Raw genomic sequence first — 23,452 nt, forward strand, 5'->3', positions numbered from 1 at the left:
TAACGAACGTTCGCCAGTTGGCTTTATTGATGCCCGAGCGCCTTAGTTCATTTCTATGTAATGAGGCACGTGTTCTAATTCTGAGTCAATGTTTTCACAACGTGCTTATTAGAAGAATTATGGGGATACGCCACGCCTTTCGCGCATTTCGCGGCTCATGAGATATTAAAAGATCTCTACCACGACAAATAATATTTGCCGTGCCTGTACAGAGGCTTAAAGTTCATAACTTTTGGAGCCTCCGTTATAAACAAATAGAATTGTGCGAAAACTATTGCACCTACAGCGCTCACTTTTGGCACACTTTTGAAGTACCTATGACAAACCCTCAACTTGTCAAATTTTAACCATAAATTAAATAAACAATTTTGTTTATTAACCGATTTTAATTTAACAAGTCTCATTTTGTATATAATTTTACTCCCTACAAGCTGTCTGAGAGTCACTTTTCGCTGAAATTGATGGTTTTCCCTGCAAAGTGAAAAAACTGTTTTCCTCACTTATTTGTTTAAATAGAAAAGTTAGCTAATAAAAGTTTTTGACTCACGAGACGAGAGATGTCTTGTATTATGTTCCTTTAGACAATAAATTTTACAATAATCTCGCGGATAGGACTTTTTTCGAGTAAAAATTTAATTTGCTTGGCCTATAAATATCGATGGTGACGTCACATTTCTACGATTTTTAAGCTTTAAACCTATTTTTCTAAGGTATATTTGTAATAACAAAAAATGTAGAAGATTACGTTGCATTGGACCTTCAACTAAATACTGTTAATTTAGGGCAAAACTGAAATTTATGATAGAATCTATTGCTTATAATTTTCAAACGAATGAACCGATGGAGATAAAGCAGAGTACACCATCTGTAGCTGGTGTGACAAACTACACACTCGGAAACCACAGACCATAAGCTGCTGCTCGTACTATGAAAATTCTGTAATGTTATGTTTTAAAACATTTTAACTCAAAATGCTCTTCACAAAAATAATGATCTGTGTTTGTCAGAGTAAAGTCTGGTTTACATAATTTTCGAACTGATTCTATTGACAGTAATTGTCTATATATTTTGTGATTGTGAAAAAACTTTTATTTCTAGGACGCATTACCGACATTCTTATAGTAAGTGCTATTGCAATTTGGAGCATAAACGAATATGATATACATATTGTATCCTTTCAACATTTTGTTCTTTTGTTGTGTTGTTCTATAACAGGGGTCGGCAAGTAATTTTAGGTGGGGTCCGGATACTTTTGAAATTTTTTAACGAGGTCCAGAAAAAAATTCATATTTCATACTAATTTTTTATTTTCATTTGCATTAAGAACTCAAAACACACACAATTGTAAAATACCAGAAAAAATGATAAGGGTAGCACTCAAACGTAAAAAAATATTTTTTAAATAATTTATTTGAGTAATTTATATTTTCAAAAAATTTTTGGCGGTCCAGTATTTTACCTTCCACGGTCCGGATCTGGACCGCGGTCCGCCAGTTGCCGACCCTTGGTCTATAATATACATTGTATGCATTCTTTTTATTATTAAAACTATTAAAAGTGTTAAATACTTCCAAAAATAGTTTTAAAGCGAACAGAAAAATTCAGTCACATCCTAATTTCCATTAATTGCCAGAAATATTTTTTTTGATGTGAGAGGAGTTTGTCCGATGATTATTAACAATAACAGAAGTACGAATTTCGCTTTTAATTTTAGTAATAGGACGCAACTCACCTCGAGCATTTTTTTACTTAGAGATTGAAAACGCTGACAACCCCTTGGAGAGATACTCAACTAGGGTCCCAAATCAACGGTATTGTGCAGTCGGAGAGCAACCAAGTACGTCTCTCGACGCCCGAGACGCCGAACCAGGCGCCTGTCGAGGTGTGAGACAAGAGAACTTTGAAATTCAAAGAATACTACGTTTAGACGAACAGTTTTGTAATATATCGTAGGTACCAAGCTTAGTTTTAAGTATAATATTTAAAGACAACGTATTTTATATTACGTATTATGATTAATATTACCGTTGTGTACCGTTCGTCTGTACTTATTCAGAAAACGAGAGAACTATGGAAGTATACAAATATTTTCCTAAATTCAGGCCTAGATTTAGGGAAATATATATCCACGAGTAGGATAAAATGTCATATTAACTTATAAATGTAATATACAAGAGGTTCCATTATGCGTGTTTCCGACAAAACTTTCAAGCATATTAATAAAAATTCGCGTTGCGGTATTTTGGAACGCCTTGTATGGGTAAGTTGTTAAAAGTCGTGTCAGATCTACTGAACCTGTATTGCAGCCATTGTTGGGTAATTTCCAAAATTGTCCAATAATATACGGTTCAGTAAAAGGTGCGATTTATTAACGAAACAATACCGATATACAGAATGCAGGGGTAATGATCTTTTCGGCAAATAACGATAATAACTTACGCCCGTTTGCACTGAACTTAATAAAATCATTATACTCACATCGTTCGCGTTCGTTAAGCTCAAGTATGAAAACAGATGCTTAAATTTAAGCTTCCGTTTAACACTTACTTAAGATGTACTTTATTTTAAGACATAGTTCGAATATGCATAATTTAAAAAAGAAATAGAAAAATAAATATTCGAATGAGTGACATATTTGATGATTTTAGAAATTGTATAGTCTGCGGTTATGGGACGGGCTTCCTAGATTACATTTTACATAGTTTGACATTTCTACACTGGACTAGTTTAATTTTTACACAAGATTTCATATTACAAAACAGACTTCACTGCAAATATTATCGTTAATAGAGAGAGGATCAGTTAGAATTTATTATATTCAAAATCAGTAATTTTACTATGGTTTTTACTTTTCTATCTTTAGATGGAACCATGATACGAACTGAAGAAAAATAAAAAGAACTGAAGGACCTAACATAAAGCGAAAAAAATTATTAGAAGTCACGAGATTTCTACGCTATTGTCAGTATAAAGATATACTTTACTAAGTACAGTTTATGATTGTTCAAATCAAGTATAACTCAGCTTTAAGGTCTTTATTAAGTTGTTCTTACAATTAGTATAATTTCGGTGCAAACGGGCATTAGTTAACTTAATTATTTATATAAAACATCTCTATGAGTGCTACAAATTCTGTATATTGTCAAAATCTTAGTTCGAATTCGAATTTTTCAAAGGTGCAGACAGCGACATGTAGATAACAACTTAGGAAATGTATTATTTAGCAATATTAAACGTATTCCAGAATAGCAAATGTTGTACAGATACAATAATTCTTGTAATCATTGTTACCTGCTGAGAAAAAAAAATAGTTATATAGTATTAACAGTCATTAACATGGACGCGAACTTCCCAGCAAGTAAATAATTTAATGTAAATTTTTGTACTTTGCGAATACATCTGCTTTAATAGAGAATATAGGATAGTTAGTTCGAAAGACACTCAAACAGCCATTTGAGAGTCTTTCATTTCACACAAGTTGGTGAACGATATAATAAATATTTTAATTTAATTATGTGGTATGATAATGTATATAGATCTTTACCATTATTTCATTTTTTAAAGTGCTAAAACTTGTAGAATTAGATGCTATTTGATATTAATTATTTGAGTCATCTTATTTAAAATAGGTCTATTTTATTATGCATATACATATTACTAATACATTTACTGTGAAAGATTATGACACTGTAGCTATTATTACGTTCTGTTTCAGAAGTTGTTTGCATCAGCCATTGCAAACGGCTTGATACTGGTATATACATAGATTACTAATAAAGTTTTTTTATTTCCCTACTTAAAAAAAGTTTTACTTTCCCCAAAAGGCGTATGTCTTATAAATAAACAATTATTATAGTTAAGTGAAATATTTTACTTCCCTATACTGTTTTAGTTTCTCGTTATATCTTACATACATGAAACCGAACTTTAGTAATCGAAAGATAATCTAAAATCCATTAGCCGCACCCAAGCCAATGAGTGAAATATTAACGCCGTCACACCACGTCTGTTAAAAGATCGACAATGAAACAAAAATACTTTTGCAACCTCTACTTGCTCTGCAGCATTTTGGGTCTAGTTCCATTTTATAGTTTCAAAAGATCTCGATTGGTTATCCAAAACCTGAACAAAGTCTGGTTAGTACTTTTGCTAGTGTATAAATTCCTTCTCATAATGGGGTACTTTCTCTTGAGGTATCCAGAATTTGAACGCGAATTCACTCTAATCACTGTCAGAGTACTGGAACATCCGGCACACTTCAGCTATTGGATGATGCCCTTTTCCACGGTGCTCATTTTGTTGTTGTGCAACCGTAAAAGGTGGGAGGAATTTCTAAAAAAATTTAACCGCATCAACGACGTACTGCCCCGGAAAACCGAGAAGCGTAGATATGTAAAACATGTTCTGAATTTTATTCTCAGCTTAGTAATTCTTTCGTACGTGTTCTCCGACTATGAATATTTTAATACTAACGAAAGCTTTGTTTACAAAATATGGCACTTGATTTATTTTAACTTGGAAGAAATATTCTGGTTGTGCGCAATTATTTTCACTAACGAAGTTATATTAAATTTCAAAGACAGGTATGAGGCTCTCAATGGAAAACTTGTACAGATTTTGAACAAGTCAATAGAGAACAAATTTATGAGCAAAGAAGTGGTTTTCATAACTGTTAAACAAATACAGAAAATTAAGATATTGTATAGAGACATAACGGGTTTAGTGGAACTGTCAAATTTATTACTCGGATGGCCAATCTTCTGCTTGATGGCTTATACTATTTTGGACACTTTGTCCATTTTGAATGGTTTGATAGCTGACGAAAAATTGCAATGGATAGTCACTGACTTTATAGAATTATTCGTTATTATTGTAAGTTATTTTCCTTCCATACCTTTAGATAAATTAATAAATTTATTAACACTATTGGTTTTTGTAGATATACAACATATACGTAGCACTGTGCTGCGACTTTACGAATTATGAAGGCAGCAAGATAGTTAAACTATGTTACAGTCTGGGAGAAAATTTCCCATCGAAATCGCCTATTCGTGACGAATTGTTGGAATTGGCTGAACAAGCGAAATATTTTACTCCCAGATTTGTATCAGTGGGACTGTTTAATATTAACAGGAGAATATTACTGTCCATAGTGACCACTATAACCACATACGTAATAATTATTATACAATTCAATAATGCATTGTAAATTACAACAAAAAAAAACATAAAATAAATATCTAAGAATATTGAGCACCATTTTGCAATCTATAATGTATATCCAAATGGAAATTAGAAATCTTAAACTTTGTTAATTATAACTTTAGGGCCAAAGGAACATTATTCGTTGATTTTTTTATGGAAGTAGAAGAGATTAAATTTTGACAATTGGCTCATATGTTGAAGCTAACTTCACGTCCGTATGTCGACCGTAGTTTTGCGGTCCACGTTTAATTTGTTTACTTAAAAAACGGGGGCGACTATTCAAAATGTCTGAAGATAAATCCATAAAACTATCCGAAGATGATAAAGCGATCTTCGAAGCAATAGATAAGAATGATGTAGGGCGTTTAAAAGTTTTACTTTCAGAGAAAAGAAACGTTAACGTTGTGGATGAGAATTCTATGAGTCCTTTACAACACGCTTCGTATAAAGGCAACAAAGAAATTGTGCAGTTACTTCTGGATCAGGTAGTTATGATTAAATTTAAAAAACAGAGTGGTATTGTAAAATATGATGGAACATTTTTTAGGGTGCCGATGTGAACTGTTGCGAACATCAACACAATTATACCGCGTTACACTTCGCAGGTCTTTCAGGAAATACTGAAGTATGCCTTGCTCTTTTATTAGCCGGCGCGAAATCTCAGATAACAAATACAGTCGGCCGAACTGCTTCTCAAATGGCTGGATTTGTAGGTCACCACAACTGCGTAGCCATAATAAATAATTTTGTACCTATATCTGATATTGAACATTACACCAAGACACAGGGATCTCATAGCTCACCTCACTTGCCGCATTTTTTACTGCATAGTTTCCACAAATTCATCATGCAAGTCAACATCCATCCTGTAAAGGTTGTGTTAAATATTTATAACTTTGCTGGACTCTCAGATCATTTACCTGAAGCAAAAAAGGTTTTAGAACTTATGAGTGAGAAGGAAATGAAACGTGGTGCGGAAACCAACGAGGTTTTGTCCTTCAAATTCCACTATTTATCTTATATCGTCGGCGAAGTGGCAAAAATCAGGCAGCGGCAAGCCCTGGCAAAGAAAGACGAAAACGAAGACGACAAGAAATTTGACATCACGGAGCTCTTTACGCGAAAGCTACTCAAGCCTGGTAAGGACGGTCAGCTGGAATTCATGGACGGGTTCCTGAAAGAGTGCATAAGGGAGTTTCCGTTTAGAGACTGTACCTTGTTCCGGCAAATGGTGACCAGTTTAGCAGGTAAAGATCCACCTAGTGCTTTAAGTGTGGTTAATTCGGCCATAAATGGGCAGAGGGGTTTCATCGAGAGCATCTCCATCTGTAACACTTGTGGAGAGGAAAAACCTGCCAAAAAGTGTTCCAAGTGCAAAGTGGTTCAGTACTGCGACAGGAATTGCCAGCGTCTGCATTGGCACTGGCACAAGAAGGCCTGTTCTAGGTTGAGCCAGGGATTGGTGGAAAACGAGAGCCAGGCCAAGCCCGACGCTTCCGATATATCTGCCGACATACAGAACTTGCTGGTTAACTGAGAGTACAAACTTTAGCCCGAGACTGCTTTAAAATAACTAGTTGAACATCGTGTGAAACACTTAAATGTTTTTATTTGCAATTAATATTTTTAGTACACGGGGTGGTTGACACACAGGTACAAATGTGAGATTCAAAGATTTCAAAACTACATTAACTTCTTACCTTATGCTAGTGGCAGCTATTGAAAATTAAAAGAGTTGTTTGATAATGAAATATGGGCCCGTACAATTTTTTAATGAATAATTTGTATGTTCACATAGGGAACTTTCATGCCAAAAAAAATTTGGATGGAGTTTGTGAAAGAAAAAATTAAAATATGGGTTCCCTCCCCGAGATCTTAAAAATGCAAAATATTTTTCTTTAAGTTTTCAAAGTAAATAATACTGTAACTTTAACAAAACTAAGAATTTTTGTAACAAATATAGAAAATATCTGCTTGTGTCTAGTTACCAGATGATTATGTATATCTGCACCTTTTTTCGATACCTCAGAGCCAGCGACCCCTATTTAAATTTTTAATTTTACAAATTACATTCAAAACTTTTTTATACACAAATTATACATTTTCAAAACATGACTACTTTGATTTTCACCAGCCACAACAGAACTATATTTTTGTCTTTTTATTTAGATTTTTTTAGGTATTATTAAAATCACCCTGTATATTTCTGATCTAATACAAAGTGATAGCAGAGTAATATGCATAATTTTAACTCTGTTTTTTTTCAAGCTTTATAGACAAATAATTAACCATTACTTAACACACTTTTTTCCTTTTATTCAATGTTTCAATATCTGATAATGTCGAAGTATTTTTAGTGTTCTCTATATCAGTTGTGATGAATGTGCATATTGTAAAGTTTATAAACAATTTAGGTTCTACAAATTTTGAGTACAAGTTGTTTTTAATTTTGTGTAGGATTATATGAATTGTACTATGTGTAATTAAATAATTTAAAAAAACAGGAAAATTAATTATTTTATGTTGTAGGCAATTAAATTACCTACAGTTAATTTTCACCAATTTGTTAACTGTAATATAAAGGATGAATGCGGAAATATCAATTTTCGAAAATTGCACGTTATTAAAAGGCAGATTCAATGGACCATGAAATTGTTGCTCCAGGTATCTGTTAATTAATTTCCTTCACACTAACGTAGGGCATGCAAAACAGCCTTATAAACAAATTGTCCCAGGCAAAAGCCGCTCGGGAATTCGCTCTTTTTGCATTAAATAGAGCTTATTTTTTCCGGTAATTTAAAAAAAGAGAGCATTCACGTATACCTCATCTTTGTTTCCGAGACAACTTTTTGTATAATGCTAATTGTTAGTTAATTATTGGACGTTCGGATCGGGATTTTAGAGACAAAGAAAGGATTAAACTATTATTTCCAAAAAGTTTTACATTGATAGTTATTCAAGTAATAAACACGCTAGCAGCAGTAAAAGTTAAAAATAATGAAGTGATAATGAATCGCCTGTATGCAGCGAAATATTTTAAACGAATTTCAAACGTCAAGACAAAAGTTTATTGCACTTTATAACGGAATAATAATGCGTAATATTCGAAAACTGATATTTCCGCGTTCGACCTTTATTTTACACTTAACGAATTAGTGAAATATGACTAGATAATTAAATTGGAGGTAATTTAAATAACTAATATTCCGATAGGACATTTAGATTTTCGTGGGCAGTAAAAAAAAGTGAAAAACACGTAAATTTGCGACTTATTTGCAATTTGCCAACTTTGTGTCACTTCTGGAATCTGGAATTGTGGGGAGGGTAGCAAAGCTACAGCACTTAGGCCCCATTGGGCCCCTTGTACATCCTCCCGTTAGAGAGATCAATCCACCTGAGCCGCCAACCAGCCTATTACAGTGAAAAAAGTGGTGACGTTGCTCAGGGGGGTCTCTCTAATATAGGCCATTGAAGGCCAGCGTTCTCCCATCATGGACTCTCTTGTTGACGAGACGGCAGTGCATTCACATAGTAAATGCAACACCGTCTCGTCTTCCTGTACACAGCCCCTACAAAGAGGTGTTTCACACTTCCCCATATTGTAAAGGTGTTTCCTTAGCCAACAGTGTTCAGTTTGAATACCTGTCACCAGGCGAAGATTTGACCTAGACATAGCCAGTTATTTTTTAGCTGTGTCTTTGCTAGGATACACTAAGAACTCCTTAGCAAAGTGACAGCTGATTGTTTCATCCCACCATTTCATAAATTCTTTGTGGGTGTCTTCCTTGATAATTCCAACAAGTGCCGACAACGGAAGCACACTGGAGGGGCCGGGTCCAAAAATGTTGAGGCCCGATGCGCTCCTGGCTAGCTTGTCAGCTTCTTTATTGCCATAGCACTGTTCGTGTCCCTTTACCCAGCATACAGATATGCTGTTAGCGGCCGAGGCCACAACTAGTGCTTCATGGCATTCCCATACTGTCCTAGTCATTATCTTATGATTACGCAAGGTCAGTAGTGCTTGTCTACTATCCGTGTAGATTCTAATGGTTTTGCCCGTAGTATGCCTGCGGGCAATTTCCTTCGCGGCTGTGGTTATGCCTGCTAACTCCGTTTGCACAACGGTAGCATGCCTATCCATTTTTGTGTCACTTATTTCGAGTTACTTTTTTGATATTGATTATTCTACATACCCATTCCTGTCAATATCCATTTCAATAAAATGTCTACTAAATAATTTTTTCAAATTGTCAGGCGTTATGATTTATAATAATTGGACTGCAGTACCTATACATGGTGATTCAGAACTTTTCCAAAAAAAAAAAATTCTGGATGTACAGGGGATCCTTATAAATACAGTTTTATAAAGAAAAAATCAAAAAGGGCAGTTCGAAAATGATTTAAAAATACACTTCTGCACGGCACTGGAAACTAGTCCATTGTAAAACCTGACCTTGCACAATGCGACCGGCATGACGGACAAAAAGCAAGGAAAGAAATTTGTAAATAGAATTTTATCGCACCTATTTTATATCGGCAAATTCAACTGCTTTTGCCTTTATTAATTAATAAAATTAATTTGTGTTTTTAAATAATAAAATCATTTGATATACCCGATGTTACAACAACAATTGTTCAAAATTTTATCCACCAATGTGTAAACACATTTGGGTCCGCCTTACTCAGTTTCTACGAACTAACACAAATGTGGTCTTGCTTCACCATAACACCTTCACCATAAATTAAAACGATATCCATCAACTCCGAGCTGCTATATACGCAAACCATTTTTGACACTAACTACTAAAAAACTATTGTAAGCACCACAGATAACAGGTAAATACTATCGCAACGACGATTGCAATATTCGATTCCAGTATTCAGTCGCTGAGACCACATGGCTCTCCACGTGCATTGCGAATGATGCTAGAGGGTACAGTTGTCCAGCTATGTAGTGGTTGAATGTACTATAACTTAAATAATTTTTTTCTCGGAAACTATAAGGATTTTACGAACATTTTTTTTACGATATTGACTCCATTTTTCATGCTGCATCTATTCCCAAATTTTTTTGGATAAGTTGTGAATCACCCTTTATACTTTTTTAATCGACTTATATAATCCGTCTCTAAAATGTGGTCAGGTATTTTAGTTGCACCATGTACAAAATGACACTTTGTTGATTTAAATATTTAAGTTAAAAGCAACTTGAAAAATTTTTGCAATAGAAGCCAGATCCTTATACTTACTAGAAGGAAAAATTACCTTTATGCTAAATTTTTTAGACCCCAGAAAACAAAAAAGGGAAGAGATTCTTCAAGAATACAATTTTTCAACATATTACATTCGATATATCCGTTACCTATAAATTAAGCCACGTTTTAGTGTTTTATTATTTTAATAATTATTTTGTCTTTTCATTTTTTATTTTTATTTGTAAATTGTTTAACTTTATAAACTATATTTTTTATTCGTTTATTTTCTTTGGACGTGTGTAAAAAATTCAGCGTTCAAAAAAGATTTCATTAATATAAAGTAAATTTTTTTACAAAACACGATGATTCTTCAGTTTTCTAATTTTTTACAATGAAAAGTGACTGAAACACACCCTGCAAAGCGTATTAAAAGAAAACACACGGTTCTATAAATAAATCGCATTTATTTCACATATCGTGGATATTCAATTCTTTTAAAGAAAAAAATATGCTTAATATAACAAAAAAGTGGTATGTACATAAAATTCGTAAGATAAATAAACGGGGGGCAGAAATTATTGCATTCCTATCTTAGAAGTTAATGGGCTTTCCAAAGTACGACGCCAGATTGGCCTCTCTTAATGCTTCGGCGCACGTGGGGTGGGCGTGACACACCCTGGCAACGTCCTCGCTCGACGCGCCGTACTCCTGTGCTAGCACAGCCTCATTAATCAGTTCACCGGCTGTGGGACCGATAATGTGAGTTCCGAGGATTCTATCCGTGGCCTTGTCGGCCAAAACTTTGACGAAACCGTCGGTCTCGTTGTTGGTTTTCGCCCTGGAATTGGCCATGAAGGGAAACTTGCCGATTTTGTAATCCACGCCTTCGCTTTTCAGCTGTTCCTCGCTCTTGCCCACCCAGCCCACTTCGGGGTGCGTGTAGATTACGGAGGGGACGCAGTTGTAGTCGATGTGGACGGGGCCTCCGTTTATGCCCTCCACGCAGATGATACCTGAAATACAAACGCACCCCTCCTGTACAAAGGCATTTTTAATATAATAAAATTAATGTACGGCTTATGCAAAATACAATATTTGTATTAAGCATGAGATACACAAAATATCGAGGGGTGTACCACTCAACAGTAAAACGTACACCTACTTAAATTACCTAAAATTACCTTGCTAGTTACCAGTAATTTTCATATTTTTTTTATATAATTTCGTAATTTTTAAATATAATTTCGTAATCTTCGTAATTTGTAGACTTTTTCACATAAGTACTTATAAGAATTAAGAGTTTAATTAAAACCTTTTTTCTCGAAAATCGTCCACATTAAGAAGTTCTAACAAGAGTACATTATTTTTAGAAAATAAAATTGTACAATAGAAATTGGAGCCCGAATGGTAAAAAACCTAACCTTAAAAAAATAGAACTTAAAATGTAATAAGTATGTAGCATAACTAGAGCCCTCTATGAAATATACAAAAAATAATTAGACTAGCATATTTGGCACCCTTAAAAACCCTGGACTACCAAATTTCATAAAAATATTTTGCACCGTTTGGAAATTTTCGTAAAAATTCTATTTAAAAAATTTTATTTTTGTCTCTGTATCTCGAAAACAAGAGGAGATAGTCATAGTTCATAAGACAAAAAATTCTCATTTTTTGTCGTACTATCACCCCCTTTATTTATGGGAGGTCTTTCTGAAACACCCTGTATATATTTTTCGTTTTATTCTTGTAATTGTAAATCTTTTATGCTCAATTTAGCCAAATAAATATCGAGAAAAGAATTAAACGATTTCAAAAAAGTATGTATGCTGTAAAATAAATATGCACAAAAGTTTTGGGATTTTCTTTTAGAAAAATAGGAAAATTTTTGTAAAGAAAAATAACAAACGCGGATGAAAACTTGAAAGAGAAAAAAGGATTTTTATATCAGGTATAATATTAATTTATTTAGAAATAATGCATTATGCACTAAGATAGTATTAATCGTCTCAAAAATAACTTCATTTGTTTATAACTTTAAAATTTTTAAGCATAAAATAAGCAATATTATAATTATTTATTTGAAACAAATAATAATTTACATAATAATAATTAAATTTCATCACGATTATTGATTTATTGATTTTTTAATAATTTGCAGATATCAAATCGTCGGGCACTTATATCACTATTTTGTACAGTAAATTTAAATGTGGAAAAAATGAAAATTAGATATGTGGTAATCGATTTTTCATACCCCGTGAAAATTCCGATTTCCAGCTGTCGGTCTGAAAAAACGTGGCTTGAAATTTGTCGTACAACAATACTTTTTGACTGAATTAATTATTTACAATTAATTTTACTAAAAATTACCTATTATTACCTATGTGGTAATTGATTTTCAATACCCTGTTATTTTGGCATGTTTCCGCCGGTAGACATATCAATGTCGGAAGAATTTCTGTATGACGAATTTAAATCGGCATTTAAAAAATAAAAATAAAAGATGTGGTCTTCACTTTTCAAGACCCCGGGAAATTGCCATGATTTTGGACTTTTCCGAGTGGAAAAACGGAGGAATCGAGAAAAGTCGCAGAGGAAAAATGTGGTAGACTCGTCATAACAAAGCTCCTAGTACTTTCAGTAATTTTAAAGAATAATTTTAAAAATCTTTGTACTCTATCAGGCCATTTTTTGTACTTTTTGTAATTTAATACGTACTTTTTGTAATTTTTGTACTTTACCAAAGAATTTGGTAATTTTTATATTTTAATAAATAATTTCTATACTTTTAAAGTAGTTTTAAATTATAATATATCAAACGTACACCAAAAATTACTTGTGGCACACCCCTCGCAAAATATTTGTTGTCCGAGTGTACCAATTTTATTATCAATTGTTTCAATGTTTAGTGACGGTACGGTGTGTTTGTGTGTCTTCATTGTAAAAATTTGTGATATTATGGAAAGATATAAGCGAGATGAGATTTGATAGGCATGGCACTCGATACATGCTTATGGCCAGCGGTCCGGTATGAAATCTTAAATTAATAATAGTGTTTAATAGATATATGTTAAACATTTGAAGAGATTTTAGAAAAACAGAAAAAAAAAGTGAAGTAGTAAAACCGAGGGAATTATCAGTTTCAAATTGTACACAGTTGCATAAGGCTTACCTTCATCTTCCGCTTTATGCGCCAACATCGGCCCGTGGATGCAATCCCCAATGGCGTAAATATTAGGAACAACCGTCTGGAATACCGAATTCACCGGGATCCTGCCCTTTTGGTCTTTCTCTATGCCCATCTCTTCCAGTCCCAAATTCTCCGTGTAGGGCCTCCTTCCAACGCAGACTAGTAACACTTCACATTCCAACTGAAAAAAAAATATAAGCATAACACAAACACAAAAAATGTCACTTTCAAAACTTACAGTCTCCTTTTTGTTCGGGTCTTTGGCGTCTTCGATATCCACCTTGATAACACCCCCATCTTTGACAGCACCGGTGACTTTCGTGTTAAGCTTGAACTGGAGTCCTTGTTTGGTGAGTATTTTCTGGAACGTTTTAGCCACTTCGCCGTCTATTCCAATGCCGCCGATGGTGGGCAGGAATTCGATGGCCGTTACGTCTGAACCCAGTCGAGACCACACCGAACCCTAAAATATACTGCGATAAAAAAAAGCATAGCTTTTTCCTTGCTATTTACCAGTTCCACTCCGATTACTCCGGCTCCGATGACGATAAGTCGCTTAGGCACTTCTTTTAATGCTAAAGCTCCAGTCGAAGAAACTATTTGTTCCTCGTCAATCTAAAATGAAATAAACTTTACAAAGCAGTTTTAAGAGTGAAATGCAAAATTGCAAAGGGTTAATAAAGAAAAAATACCTGAATACCAGGGAAAGGGGTTACATCGGACCCGGTTGCGATGAGGATGTTCTTCGTGTTTACCACTTCGTTGGAACCATCCTCTTTCAAAGCGGTAACCTGATTCACACCCGTGATTTTACCGTGGCCTTTGACCAGTGTTATTTTGTTTTTCTTGAAGAGCTGGGCAATACCCCCGGTTAAAGCGGACACAGCCTTTGTTTTTTGACCCATCAACTTGTCCAAATTTAAACGAACACCTTCGGCTAGCAAATAATTATGATATCAATAACGACCAAAAGTAAAAGTTGAAATTTATCAAAATAATATAATATTTAATTATATATAGCTGTATTTATTGTTAGTCAATCATGTAAAAATAAAGTGTTATCACTTTCTTCAAGTAACTTTTGATAACTATAAAAACATTGCATAACATAAAAAATTAACAGTATGATTCCTAACACGCATGTAATAAAATTATTATTACTTCAAATACGTAAACATAATATTGAGACTTGTTTAATATGTTATAAATATAAAACATATTACATTTATAAATTACAAAATAATTTATCCACGGTAATCTTCCGAAAAGATAAAAAATACGCATGTAGGTAATAATTTAATCAAATATATTTTTAACGGATATATCACTATTAATACAATTTCTTGAAAGTTATTTCTCCTATTTGCAAATACATATACTACATGAACGATTTGAACACTTACTTTCTATTCCTCGCTCTGACAAATCACCGGTGTGTGCCAAGTGATAGTAATGTGAATTATTTAACAATGCTTTCGATGGGATACAACCAACATTTAAACAAGTGCCACCTAGGGTAGGATTTTTCTCGATACACACCGTCTAAAATAATATGATGAAGTAAAAGGAAATAATTCGCAACAAAATATCCATTTAAGAAAATTTATAAAATGTGGATGTTATTCTTACCTTCATTCCAAGTTGAGCAGCTTTTATTGCAGCTACGTAACCTCCCGGTCCTGATCCAATAACGACAATGTCTGCATCTCCTCCTGATGAATAGAGACGACTGTTCAAATTACTTAAAATTCCCTTGTTGTACCTCAAAGTGGGCTATGAAGAAAGACTACTGTTATAGAGAACCTACAGATTTACATCCTGATTATAATAAGATGACCTTTTAAAGCCAAATTGGAATTTTAAAGGAGAAAAATATCCCTTAGGATACGAATTGTGAATGAACTTGAATTTTTTTATATATTAATGCTTGCCGATTTTTTTATTTAGGTTATATTACGTAAAAACTTTTACTTTTTATGTGTAAAATCTAAATAGTTTTTCGACTTACCCTTACGGTATTTGAAACAACATTCCACAATGAACACTGCATATTCATTTATTTTTTAGCAACTGTTAATCTAGTGAAAATAATATACTTTATTTGCAAATTACAATTACTTATAAAATTTAAAGATTTTAATTCTGGTAATGAATGAAAGTTACTTGGGTCGAAGAGGTGACATCACTGACATCTAGTGACTACGATGACATTTGCATCATTCGACGTCTGATTGCGTGACGCACGTATTACACCAATTACGTACCTTACACCGGTGTTACACTTTATATTAAACTATCAGTGCAACGGCGAAAAGACAGAAAGAGCAGTAGATGAGACGAGTGACAGAATCAGCAAATCGTTAGATAGAAAGATAGATAGTATGTGATAGAAACAAACTGCATAGAGATGGAGATAATCGATAGGGTTGTTTTGTACATACCAAGGATATTATTTATACCTAATACATGTATTATAAATATCCTTGGTTTTTGCTACGATCTGTGACTGCGATTTAGCAGACATTAATTAGACATTAATTAGTAAAAGACTTGGTTTGAACCTTGCCTAGTTAGTCAACCGAAAGAGTTTATTCAGGGAGACCCTGAGTTTATTACTCAATTTCCCATTATTTTCATTGAAATACTACAATTTAATTTTGCTTGTTTTTTTTTATATATATAAATAATATGTGAAATTGCCATTTTGGGGCTGAAATCCGTTGGCTGAAATTTCAATCAACGTTCAATCTAAATTAGACATGGGTAACTCATGAGCGAGTTGCGTCGAAGAGTCGACTCGGTAAAAAGAATCAGTGAGTCAGCTCGTCGATTTTGAAATATGCGACTCGTGATTCTTTCGCTTGACACATCACCAGTACTTCAGTATTATGATACTACAAATGATTTAACGAACCACTAACGGCTGGCCACTGTAACCTGGCGATTGTCGCGTCAAGTTCCGTCGTAGAATACGGAATTGAATCAGATCAGAATATTGATTCACGATTCACTCAAGTAAAGTGTGTTTTGTGAGTTACCGAATTTTTTGTAAATAATCTTCCTGAAGTGCAACTATACATCGTGATTCCGTAATTATCATACGATTGTCAAGTTTTTTATGTTTAAAACCGTATTGTAATAATAAAACATATCGTAAAGTATCTAAAGATTTATAATTATAATCAGGATAATCGCTTAATTTATTTCGAATCATGTTTAAAGTAGGAACTTTAATTTCTTTATACGTATTATTATAAATTGTGCACCATATTACATCTCTGGTAAAATCGTCAATATTCTTTAATTTTGTATTTTCCCGTTTCTTTGTACCGTGATTAATAATATCTCCTTCCTTAATTACGCGATAAATTGTCGTTTTTGATATCTTAGTTAATTTTGCTAATCCGTTTCCTAATTTCTTTATCACATTGTTCACTATTTTCTTTTTTCAAACATTCGTATATATTTAAAATAATACTTGGTACGTGTAAATCTTATAACGCATGTGTCTCTTTTGAGCCAACTCAGTGAGTCGACTCTTTTAAAAGAACCAGATGCAACGAAGCAGCTCCGTGAAAAGAGTTGTTTTGCCCATCTCTAATCTAAATGTAGTTAATTTTCGCTACGACCGCATCGCGGCAGCACTCTCTTATGGTTGTATTTATAATCTTGGCTTTGATTTAAATAATTTAACTTTATAGACACTTTCCTTTCTTTTGCTATTTTACTACATTCTAATAATTAAATAAATCTCACGAAAGTGATTACTTATCAACTTTATGTAACAAAATGAAATGCAAAGAAAAAATTATGTTCTTGTTTTCATTAGTGAAGTAGGATCATAGAAAATATACGTTAGTACTATATCTTTTATGAGTAGGATAAATTTCGAAGTACTCGGAGTAAATAAAAAGAACGGGGAAAATATTTCTCAAGGACAAAAAACAACAAAGAAATTTACTTCTGTGTTACCAACCCAAATTTTGATGGATTTTGTTAAAAATGGCTGCGTTGAAAACTGAAATAAAGGAGGAAAATGAGGACGATCGTGAAAATGAAAACGAGATTGACGATGAAGTAGGAGGAGATAACAACGATACTACTAAGAAGAAGAAAAAAAAGAAGAAAAAGAAAAAAACTGGTAAGTTGAAGTAGCTTTATATTTCAAATGCGAATTCCAGAGATATTACACATTTCTCTCCTATTTTTTTATTTATAGAGGAAGGAAGCGCGCGTGAGAATGGAGAAAAAATAGGCGATGTCAACATTGAAAACGCAGTCGAAAACGGTGTTGAAAATGAGGGTGAAGGCGAAGGGGAGAGAAAGAAGAAGAAACGAAATAGAAAGAAGGGTGGGAAACCAACTCAGACCAACCCTCCATCTATTGCGATTGTAGATTTGTTTCCTCAGGGTGCCTTTCCGTTAGGTGAAATTCAGGAGTATCCTACTGTTAAAGATGATCGTACTGCCAGAGATCGTTTTACTTCTGAAGAGAAACGAGCATTGGACAGAATGCACAACGATATTTACAATGAAGTTCGGCTAGCAGCCGAAGCTCATAGACAGGCAAGTTTCTGTTTATAATACTTTTTGATTGATACTTGAATATAGTTATTTTTTTTAGACCAGACAATATATACAAAAGTGGATAAAACCGGGAATGACAATGATTGAAATTTGTGAAGAGTTGGAGAACACAGCTCGAAAGCTTATCGCAGAAAATGGTTTAAAAGCAGGACTAGCTTTCCCTACCGGTTGTTCAAGGAATCATTGTGCCGCACATTACACTCCAAACGCAGGCGATAAGACTGTTTTTGAGTACGACGATGTTGTAAAGATTGATTTTGGCACTCATATTAACGGTAGGATTATAGATTGCGCTTTTACACATACTTTCAACCCCAAATATGATAAACTGGTCGAAGCCGTGCGTGAAGCTACAAATACTGGAATTAAAGCTGCAGGTACGATTTCGGTATTATTTTGAGTGTGTCGTTTACTTACTGGGACTTTTTGTAGGAATTGACGTACAGTTGTGTGAAGTCGGGGCCCAGATTCAGGAGGTGATGGAGTCGTACGAGATTGAGTTGGATGGGAAGACGTACCCTGTAAAGTCTATCAGGAACCTTAATGGGCACTCAATATCTCCATACAGTAAGTGTCGATTTATGTATTTATTTACGCTCTTATTTAACATTGTTATTGTGTAACCGATCTTGAATTTAGGAATACATGCGGGAAAAACTGTTCCTATTGTGAAGGGAGGCGAAGCGACGGTAATGGAAGAAAATGAATTTTACGCCATCGAAACTTTTGGGTCTACGGGTCGTGGCCTAGTCCATGATGACATGGAGTGTTCCCATTACATGAAGAACTTTGAGGTCCCCTACGTACCTCTTCGGTAAGAATTGACAAAATCTGTCTAAAGTTTCTTTGTAGAATTTTACAGTAGAGGTTTTTTAACTTTTTATCAATGTTCCTTTAAATTTCTGAGTTTCAACTGGGCAAAATCTGGTATGTAAGCAAACTAGTTGAGAATACCCTTCCTTCTCCATCCCTTCCTTATAGGGGATGCAACCCTTCATCCCAACCCTGTGAGACTTATTTTAAAAGATGTAACTTTGAACGGGGGTTATATTTTTACCAGAGCTACTTTTGACCTTTAAAAACATAAGTTTGTTTCCTCAAATTGCGCATAATTTTTTTTTACTTTTTTTTTGTAATTTTCGCATCCCGTCTGCATTGTTGTCAAATCTCGTCTTTCTTGCATGTTTTTTTGTAATATTGTTTAGAAATTTAACAATGAAGGCACGCAAACATACCATAGTGTCACTAAACACTGAAATAAATAACTGTTTACAAGTCACTTTAATAAATACTATCGAAGTAAATCATTGCAGACTATTTTTTATATTGAAGAAAAGGTATTCACCTACCACATGTGTAAATTTCAGACCTTAACATTAATAAATAAGGTCGTAGCAATTTTAAAAAAAAATGTCTTGGCTCCTGTTGGTTGTAGATTTTTTTAATTCTTGAAAAATGTCAGCTTCAAAATGGCAATAATGTCATTCCGATTAAGTTTCAATGATAAGAAAGATCTACATTTTTCGACTTAAAAAAAGAAGTCAAAATTTTGGTAGATTTTACGCATATTTCTAATTATTTTGCAATAGGCACACAATTTGCATAGAAAAGTAAAACTCTTAGAGAAAATTTTAAGCCCAAGATGGGTCATGTAAGTGCATTACTATATGATTTATTGAATCTTGAAAAAAATGTCTTTCGAAAAACTCAACTTTGAAAAAACTATCAATTTTGCAATTTTAGAAAAATGCACTTATTCTACGTGCCAAGAACAACATATTCCGAAAGTTTCATAAAAAAAATCTTTCTGCTTTTTAAAGCTCTAGAACAGGGGTCGGCAACTAATTTTAGGTGGGGTCCGGATATTTTTGGAAATTTTTAACGAAGTCCACAAAAAAAAATTCATATTTCTTACTAATTTTTTATTTTAATTTACACTCACAGATTTAATCTACCTACTAACCATTAAGAACTCAAATCAATCACGCAATTGTAGTAGAAATGATAAGGGTGGCATTCAATAGAAAACTATTTTTGAAATAATTTAATTGAGTAATTTATACTTTCAAAAAATTTTTGCGAGTCCATTATTTTACCTTCCGCGGTCCGGATCTGGACTGCGGTCTGCCAGTTGCCGACCCTTGCTCTAGAAGTTTTAAAAAAAGCGATTTTTAGCCATTTTTTATTTGGCAATAACTAATACATTTGTTTGTCAATTGACATCGGACTGGGCTTAAAATTTTTAAAGTAGTTCAGTTCTACGGAATTTTTCCAAATTTTTACGTGTCTTTGTTTACTGAACTAAATTTTAGCAAAAAACTAGGTATTTTTGATCATTTTACTGATCTAACATTGCTTTAAAAAACAGTAACAGATACTTTTTATTAAAAATTTGAAATAAGAAGCAAAAATATTTGTTATAACATTTAAAAAGCATTGTTCTAGAAAATGAAATAGAAATATTTACTACTAGCTACTGTGACAATTCCTTCTGAATTCCTTAATATTTTTTAATACAAAAATTGATATAGCTGGTTTTGTTTTGTAGAAAAAGAAATATTCTATCGGAAAATGGAAATATTTTAGGAAATAAAACAAAATAGTAATTTTTGGAGTACATCGTATTTTAGAAACAGCGATGCAAAATCAGTGTTTTATTTTTCGTAAATAATTTTAAGGTAATTACCTAGGACATATTCAGTTCTTGTTTTTCCAAACCTTTTCTCTTTAATCGTAACTTGAATCTGTGTAGCTTTTTATTTGATGTAAATTATTTAAATCAAAAAATTCATTTCTATATACAGTGTGTCCCACTTAAGCATTAAGCACACATATAAAATTATTATTTATTGACCATTTGTTTCAACCTTTTTTTTTGTTTGATAAATCTCTAAAAAGGAGTAGCATGTTAATTTCAGTATTTTTGTGGTCTAACAAGGAAAAGGTAAGGTAGTCGGATTTTTGATGTTTATGGTACGTGTAGTTTGGACCTTGATTAAGAATTTTCCGAAGTAGTTCGACGCAATATTAATAAAATACCGAGATAATCGATTTTGAAGTTTTACCTGACAGCTAAATCCACTAGATGTGACACATTCTTCAACTGGGAGAGTGGCCTAATTGGTAGCGTTCGGGACTGACAGTCATGAGATCGCTGGTTCAAGTCTGTCGCGTGACATTTTATTTTTTCAAAACGCACCATATGGTTTTTTATTATTTTTTCTTCTCGAAAATTATGAACAAACGAAATATTATAATAAATACTTATGTATATGTAGGAATATTCTTCAAATATTTCATTAAAATGCACAATTGGTTGATAAACAATATTTATTATGAATTAACAATAAGATTTCATTAAAAAAAAACAAACGAAGTCAGGTAGGATGTTATTTTATTTTATATTTATGTTAGTATTTGACATTTTACGCAGTGTGGCACGAGCCAGAATGGTAGTTATCGTAGAAAGATGGGATGCAGAAATTTTTTAAGCAACTAGCTTTCTTTCTTTTTCTTATCTCGAAAATTATGAACAAATGAAATATTATAAGAACTGTATGCAGGAATATTCTTCAAGTGTTTAATTAACATTTTGAGCTAGGTTGTGTGGGTCGTTCACCGTGTTTAAAAAAACCGCTTACAAAACACACCTGCTCGGGCATAATAAAAAGTTTTGGTAAGTTCTACAAAGGGTAGAGAAGCATCAAAACTGTGTGATGAAAGAACAATCTTTCAAAATGTTAACGAAATTTGCTTCGAAGTTGATATTTTGAAAACAAAATGTGCCTGTCGAAAAACATAAAAAATTTACACGACGTGCTAGATGCTTTAAAAATGTCTGCTTCCCATGTTTCTATGACAATTATCATTCTGGCTTATGCCACACTGCGTAAAATGCTAAATACTAAAAATAAAATAAAAAACCTACCCGACCTCGTTTGTTTTTTTTTTTTAAAGGAACTTTATTGTTAATTCTTAATAAATATTGCTTAACAACCATTTTAATGAAATATTTAAAACATATACATAAGTAGTCATTAGAATAAAAAACCATATGGTGCGTTTTGAAAAAAGTTACGCGATGAAACTCAAACGATCTCGTGACTATCAGACGCGAATGCTACCAACTAGGCCACGCTCTCAGTTGAAGAATGTGTTGCATCTACTGGATTTAGCTGGCAGGTAAAACTTCAAAATCGATTATCTCGGTAATTCATGAACGTTGCATCGAACTACTTCGGAAAATTCTTATTCAAGATCCAAATTACGCGTACCATAAATATCAAAAATTACAAAAATCCGACTACCTTACCTTCTCCTTGTAAGTTGTCGCCAACTGAGACTCGTTTTATAGGAAGAAAAAACGAGACGAAGTAATATTAGCATTTTTTTTTTTGACAAAAACTGCACCAGATTCTTATTCAGGACTATCTAAAACCCTATTGTACCAATTTTTGCTGTAATAGAATATATGGTGTTTCAGAAAATTAAACCTTAATTTTTAAAACCAACTGGAGATTTATTTACGAAGCACACGCATTATTTGAATATTTGTGTGTCAGTATTAATCAAATTAGTAATAAAGGAAATTTATTATTATTATTTAATAAGAAAATTCATTAAGCATTTTCAATTATCAAGTATTTAGTGAAAATATTACTGATAAAATACTCAAATGCATAAATTAATCACAAAAAATAATAATTTTAGTATTTGGAGAACTCCTAACTAACTGGCTCCTAACCCCCGCTTAAAGTTCCACTCTATATTTTTGAAATTTATCAGCAATCAGGAAAAGGTTGTCCTAATACAAAAAAATATATCTGATCCAGAGAAAATATTAAATAGATGCAGTCTAAGATCTAATTATTTTCACGTTTCTAGTCTGCAATCTTCGAAAGCGCTGCTGAACGTAATCAACAAGAACTTTGGCACCCTAGCCTTCTGCAAGCGGTGGCTAGATCGTGCCGGGGCCACCAAGTACCAGATGGCCCTGAAGGATTTGTGCGACAAGGGAATCGTGGACGACTATCCTCCGTTGTGCGACATCAAGGGTTGTTATACCGCCCAGTTCGAGCACACCATTGTCCTGCGTCCGACCTGCAAGGAGGTCGTTTCCAGAGGGGATGACTACTAGGGGTTTTTTTATTACCAGATTCACTGTTTTAATTTTACAACTTATGTTTCTTATATGGATTCGATATAATAAAATGTTAACATTATAATCTTACTTTTTTATTGTAACGAATTATGGTCTAAAATATAAAGGATTCTT

The 23,452-nt window shown here is 33.4% G+C and overlaps 4 protein-coding genes across 4 annotated transcripts in view; 3 read left to right on the forward strand and 1 right to left on the reverse strand.

The window, feature by feature from the left end:
• Positions 1-3,784, forward strand: part of LOC108908963 (sodium-dependent dopamine transporter) — a 31,874-nt gene extending 28,090 nt beyond the window's left edge. Inside the window, exon 11 of the mRNA XM_018713165.1 lies at positions 1,754-3,784. Within this exon, the coding sequence (XP_018568681.1) occupies positions 1,754-1,888 (135 nt within the window). The 3' untranslated portion in view covers positions 1,889-3,784. The remainder of the gene's footprint in view (positions 1-1,753) is intronic.
• Positions 3,785-5,419: 1,635 nt separating this feature from the next.
• On the forward strand, positions 5,420-7,677 carry LOC108908939 (ankyrin repeat and MYND domain-containing protein 2). Its single transcript, XM_018713130.1, has 2 exons — positions 5,420-5,690; positions 5,753-7,677. Exons 1-2 carry the CDS (start codon positions 5,490-5,492, stop codon positions 6,740-6,742), a joined length of 1,191 nt encoding a protein of 396 aa, XP_018568646.1. The 5' UTR covers positions 5,420-5,489; the 3' UTR covers positions 6,743-7,677.
• A 3,167-nt stretch (positions 7,678-10,844) lies between these two features.
• On the reverse strand, positions 10,845-15,780 carry LOC108908950 (dihydrolipoyl dehydrogenase, mitochondrial). Its single transcript, XM_018713143.1, has 8 exons — positions 15,599-15,780; positions 15,220-15,363; positions 14,994-15,132; positions 14,283-14,527; positions 14,104-14,205; positions 13,829-14,053; positions 13,573-13,771; positions 10,845-11,413 (listed from the first exon to the last, which is right to left on the reverse strand). Exons 1-8 carry the CDS (start codon positions 15,644-15,646, stop codon positions 10,992-10,994), a joined length of 1,524 nt encoding a protein of 507 aa, XP_018568659.1. The 5' UTR covers positions 15,647-15,780; the 3' UTR covers positions 10,845-10,991.
• A 1,776-nt stretch (positions 15,781-17,556) lies between these two features.
• Positions 17,557-23,402, forward strand: LOC108908951 (methionine aminopeptidase 2). The gene is made up of 6 exons (XM_018713144.1): positions 17,557-17,731; positions 17,810-18,156; positions 18,215-18,554; positions 18,610-18,744; positions 18,817-18,991; positions 23,062-23,402. The coding sequence occupies exons 1-6, from the start codon at positions 17,593-17,595 to the stop codon at positions 23,312-23,314; spliced, it is 1,389 nt and encodes a 462-aa protein (XP_018568660.1). The 5' UTR covers positions 17,557-17,592; the 3' UTR covers positions 23,315-23,402.
• The last annotated feature ends 50 nt before the right edge of the window (positions 23,403-23,452 follow it).

This window comes from Anoplophora glabripennis, unplaced genomic scaffold (genome assembly GCF_000390285.2).
Source record: "Anoplophora glabripennis isolate ALB-LARVAE unplaced genomic scaffold, Agla_2.0 scaffold373, whole genome shotgun sequence".
NCBI lineage: Eukaryota > Metazoa > Arthropoda > Insecta > Coleoptera > Cerambycidae > Anoplophora > Anoplophora glabripennis.

Coding starts and splice junctions, on each gene's coding strand:
- LOC108908939 (XM_018713130.1), top strand. CDS start 5,490: ATGTCTGAAGATAAATCCATAAAACTATCCGAAGATGATAAAGCGATC. Junction 5,691..5,752: donor TGCAGTTACTTCTGGATCAG/GTAGTTATGATT, acceptor AACATTTTTTAG/GGTGCCGATGTGAACTGTTG.
- LOC108908951 (XM_018713144.1), top strand. CDS start 17,593: ATGGCTGCGTTGAAAACTGAAATAAAGGAGGAAAATGAGGACGATCGT. Junction 18,555..18,609: donor TACTGGAATTAAAGCTGCAG/GTACGATTTCGG, acceptor GACTTTTTGTAG/GAATTGACGTACAGTTGTGT. Junction 18,745..18,816: donor GCACTCAATATCTCCATACA/GTAAGTGTCGAT, acceptor TCTTGAATTTAG/GAATACATGCGGGAAAAACT.
- LOC108908950 (XM_018713143.1), bottom strand. CDS start 15,646: ATGAATATGCAGTGTTCATTGTGGAATGTTGTTTCAAATACCGTAAGG. Junction 15,133..15,219: donor CTGCTCAACTTGGAATGAAG/GTAAGAATAACA, acceptor ATATTATTTTAG/ACGGTGTGTATCGAGAAAAA. Junction 14,528..14,993: donor GTCAGAGCGAGGAATAGAAA/GTAAGTGTTCAA, acceptor ATTATTTGCTAG/CCGAAGGTGTTCGTTTAAAT.